Source organism: Rhea americana, unplaced genomic scaffold (assembly GCF_003343005.1).
Source record: "Rhea americana isolate MKP2758 unplaced genomic scaffold, rheAme1 scaffold_37, whole genome shotgun sequence".
In the NCBI taxonomy this organism is placed as follows: domain Eukaryota; kingdom Metazoa; phylum Chordata; class Aves; order Rheiformes; family Rheidae; genus Rhea; species Rhea americana.
Genome location: NW_028186501.1, coordinates 6,572,608 through 6,577,439, shown reverse-complemented (window position 1 = coordinate 6,577,439; position 4,832 = coordinate 6,572,608). Strand labels below are relative to the sequence as shown.

The 4,832-nt window shown below is 37.5% G+C and overlaps 1 protein-coding gene across 1 annotated transcript in view; it reads right to left on the bottom strand.

Moving 5' to 3' along the window:
• Positions 1-2,287: 2,287 nt before the first annotated feature.
• Positions 2,288-4,832, bottom strand: part of LOC146591578 (acyl-CoA (8-3)-desaturase-like) — a 10,149-nt gene continuing 7,604 nt past the window's right edge. The window contains exons 8-12 of the mRNA XM_085312658.1: positions 4,702-4,799; positions 4,165-4,261; positions 2,938-3,017; positions 2,601-2,726; positions 2,288-2,339 (exon numbers count right to left, since the gene is read on the bottom strand). Of these exons, the coding sequence (XP_085168784.1) occupies positions 2,288-2,339; positions 2,601-2,726; positions 2,938-3,017; positions 4,165-4,261; positions 4,702-4,799 (453 nt within the window). The remainder of the gene's footprint in view (positions 2,340-2,600; positions 2,727-2,937; positions 3,018-4,164; positions 4,262-4,701; positions 4,800-4,832) is intronic.

Sequence of the window (4,832 nt, the reverse complement as noted above, 5' to 3'; positions counted from 1 at the left end):
CAGCTGGGTCAGTTTGTCCATTGCGATATTTCACCGCAAGATGTTTCACCTTTTCCTCCTCCAAGTGGGTTGTTTGTCCATCCAAGGTTCAGGGCACAGAGTTCTGGATGTGAATGGCATGGGAGGAGCTCTACTTTTCTTCTACATGGCCTTTGCTCTCATGAACAAATTCTCTTATTTATTTAGCATAACAGCCTACCTTCGTGGTTTTAGGTTAGTCAGGTGAAAACAATACAATATAGGTATTGTCAGCATGGCTCAACTTTCTCAAAATGGACTATGTATGTCAGCTGCTGGTTGTATTAGAAAATGCTATCACTGAATTATCATCTATTTGCAAAAATATGAAAGTTTAATCAGAGGCCATAAATTCTTACTAGAACAGGTAAATTTGTCTTTCAATGTAAGAGTCATAAAGAAGTGCTTTATTCCTATTCCTATATTTCTATTTTATTCTTGTATTCTAGCGTCTTCATTCTAGCCATGTTAKCACTGCTCAGCTGTTATCGCCTTCTTTTTCCTGTTATTAGTTGATATCCATACACCTCCTCTGTTCTTCCATGCATCCTGCTCTACTTCTCCTGTCTATTAATCAGTGCTTATCTCCTACATAGCCTCATTTCCAGTTTACTTTTCCTGTAAGCTTTAAAGCACTTTCAATGAAGATATTCTAGCACAGACCACCTCCTAGCTTCTTCATTTTTTTGCCTCTCTCACAAAGCAAGAGCAGAAATACAGTGTTCTTGGAGTGCAGCTTTGCCTTCGACTTACAGGTGGGCATTCTGCCTTCTACTAGTGAAAAATCTGCAGGACAACCAGCAGGAGGGCTAGGTACTTCTTGTGGCCAAGCAGCTAAGCACAAGTACAAAGTCTGTTAAGAGCTGGTTCCAGGAAAGGAGCTGGTTCTAGGGGATGCAGAAATAGAGAAAAAGTTTGCAAGGACCAAAGAGGTCTAGATGGGAAGAGAGAGTTAGGTATGACTTCATTTGTTTTCTGGATATAAGAACAGATCCACAAATGTATTTATTTGCTTAACAGCTGATGTACATACCCACATATCCTTGAAATCACTGGGAGGTCAGTACTTAGATAAAAAATAATTTATATAAAATCAATAAAAGCGAGAGTGCCATTAATACCCTTGCGATCTTGATCTGCTCCCCAGTGTCATCACAGCTGGTCTAATTAAATTAATAATTCAAGAAGTAGATACTCTATATCTCTTACTATGCACCCATTCATATTTTTATACATTCACAGAGGCGCTTGCTCTTAAAAATATGACAGTAAGTGATAAACTGTATTGAAGATGGAGTTCAGGTTTACAAGATACTTTTTTACAAGTACTACCCTATAGCTGTCATGTTAAAGAACTGCTTAACTTATATACTTTACATCAAAATTGTATATCACACACATCTGGAACTATGTCTCCCCACAGAAACAGCATTTCATATATTTTATGTGCTCTTTTTCACTCATAAAAAAAATGACTAAGTAGTGCATAGTAATAGCTTAACAATTTTCATAGGTATTTCCTTTGATATGCTAAAGATTACCCAAAATAAAACCTCTCCCTGAGTTCTGACCTCCTATTCATAATATCAGCAAAATTGTATTATGTATTATAGGAGAAAATAAATCAGACAGTACACTCACCACTCAAAAATATTTATAGATATAAATAATACATACTATACATACTCTTTGGACTGCATTCAAACCAGCTGTTATAAATGTAAAATTTAGCATCTAGTTATGTGGCACCCTGCTCAATCCATGAACAGTCCTAGTTATAATACCTAAGTTAAGCAGTGTAAGTGGTACACTTAAGGCCATTAGTGATGCCATCATACCCAAGACCTTCTTGTTCTTTGCAAGCTTTTTTTTTTTTTGCTATTATAAACTATTCCTTAAAAATCCACCCCACCAATGCACTCCGAATTCCTGGAGCTTGCTTTGCCATATCCCATATTCACTGATCTATTAAGCCAAAAACACTAAAAATTTCCTTTTAATTTTCTTCTATAGGGTAAGATCTAGACCAGTTTCAGCCCTCGATCAGGCCAATACAAGAGATATTTTTCCCAGTTCATCATGGCTCCATGGCACTAAATGTTGAGTTTGAAAGCAATAAAAATAGATGTCCACTTTCTCCCCATTCTTACTGAAATTTGCCCACTTCCCCAGTTTCTTCTCCAGAGAGCGCACACACTCTCGTGGTTCATGCTGACCCTTTGCAGAAGATGTCTTCTGGTGAAGAAGTCCTCTTAAGAGCTGCCAGTTTCTATCCGTGCAGATAGGCTTCAAGCCAGTGTTCCCCAGAATCCTTCAGGGATCTGCAAAAACAGAGTGAAAAAATTACTTACGGAGAAACAATATTGAGCTTCAGGGGAGGTAGAAATGTTTAATGTTTTAGATGTAAAAATAATAGTTTCCCTTTTCATAGCATGAAGGAGTGCAAGAAAATCCTTTAAAATGATTTAAATAAATGCCAGATTTAATCTGTAGATAGATGTTGATTTGAAACAGCTGCTTATGTGCATGTCCCTCCCTTGCAAGCCATTACAGTGTAAAAACACACTGTTAGTGATACTCACTTTAAAATGTCCACAAAGGCTGTGAGTAAAGTCTTGCTTTTATACTGAATGCCATGCTTATCACATAGGGCTTTCACCAGAGGAGCTGCTTTCCAGTAGTTGTGTCGAGGCATTGTGGGGAACAGGCTGTATGATTGAATGAGAGGGAACTGTTGCAAGATATGGGTTACACCACCCATTGTTGCCTCTGTTCAGAATATGTTCCTGCCCTCCCCATAGTTTCCAAATGAGACCAAAGGCTCTCCTAATGAATTTCTTCCCTTGTGAGACTAACAGGCCTTTCTCACTTAAAAGCACCCCATACTGTTCCCACTCTTCTCTCCATAACCATACTCACTGGTGCTCAATTTGGAAGTTCAAGTGCCCAGTAAACCAGTCATTGAACRTGGATTGGTTCACATTGCATGTTGCACGGAGCTGGGAGGAAAGGAAGACAGAAATAACATGATTTAGCTTTTATTTTTCTGGAAGCCTGGAACTTCAGCAATTCATCCCCACCTTTCTGTAGCTGAAAAGGAAGCTTAGGGACAGTGATTATAGCCACAATTGCCCTGAAGAATTAAACTAAAATCTAAGTTGTTGGGATATGTGTTAATTTAGCCGGTTCTTAGCTCAAGAAGAACAGCTGCTTTGCTGGCACACACACAGATTTCGCTGTGGTGGTTTTTTTTGTTTGTTTGGGGKTTTTTTTGGGTTTTTTTGTTTTTTGAGAGAGGTTGTTCTCACATCTCTCAGAAAAGATGTCTAACAAAAAACATTCTTTTGGATCCCTCCAACTGTCATAAGTGCTTTAGAACAAGGATTTGTGCACACATTGAGGATGATTCACGTCACCTACTTTAGATATCTTTAATCTGAAATCTCCAACTGAGCTCATCACCTTAGACTACATTTAGATTCAACAAAGAAAAACAAAAATGTTTACCTTGCCATTCATCTGACCTGTTCTAGATGCCTATTTTAGGATACAGTGAATCATGCTTTAGAAATGCCTGTTTCTCATCAATGAGTGTAGCACGTGTTCAGAAACAGATATCTAGATTTGGTCATATGAGTCCCAGGTTGGGTTTTTTTCCTTTACTACAAAGAAAAAAGCTTAGAAAACACTCTGCAGAATTATAATGCTGTAGATTGTGTGGATGCAGGTAAACTGTATTTACATACTCATTTTTTTCTCAGAATTAAATTTTTTCTCATTAATCTCATCTGCTGTAAACCTGTAAAGCTGTATAGCTAAAAAACAAGGTATCCATTCCTCATTTGCTTCTCCTTTGCTGAGCTAAAAAAAAGACTGAATGCCTTCAATATGAATTCATAATATCACTCAAAAGAAAAGAGTTATGAAAACATGTCAAAATAGAATTTCTTTTTTTAATCATGGTATCCTGTTTTCCAAATARAAGTTTAAAAGGTGTCAACTACTACCGAAATATATGCCCATTCAGTGACCAGCAAGAACTAATCTCACCAATACAGCTTTAAAGCTCAAGGAAGAACAACATTTTCTTTGTCCTATAATTCAGAACAGCAGATCTATAGCTCCCAGAAGAAAGGATATTCTCACCTGAGTAGATACCCAATCTTCATTCTTATCATAATCAATTTCCATTGGAATGTGATTCATCTGTGAGACCCAAATAAACCAGGTACTCTCTAGGTACCTAGGCAGATAAACACACCAACACACTGATCATATCTCCAATCCCATCCAAACTTGGCATTCAAACAAATGCTTTGCTGTCTGACAAAAGACAGGGGACTTCCCAGTGGCAGTTACTAAAGCCCCCAAAGGAAACAGCCTGAACACGTTTATCTGCCCAGGCTCTTGTAAGTCTTATCTTACGTAACAGCACTTCCACATCATTCAGGATTTTCTGTTCCATTYCTTTGCACTTGAGCTTTTTGAGTTTTTTTCTAGCACCACTGAATTTGCAGTAACAGATGTTTCTGAGCAGCCTCCCTGAAGTGATAACATTTCTTGTTGGCTAACTATTTACTTCTGAGAAAATTGTAATGAGTATAAAAAACTTTCATTTTTTCCCACTGAAGTTAAACTGTTTACATACAGCAGTTGTAGGACTCTGAGTGTGCTGTGCATTACCTGGACAGCCAGTAGTACACCATGAAATTACTAAATCCCATTAAAGGAACATACATTAGACAGACTCTGATGTTGAAAGATACAACCAATAACAATTCCTGTAAAAAAAGACAAAAAAAAAAAAAAAAAAA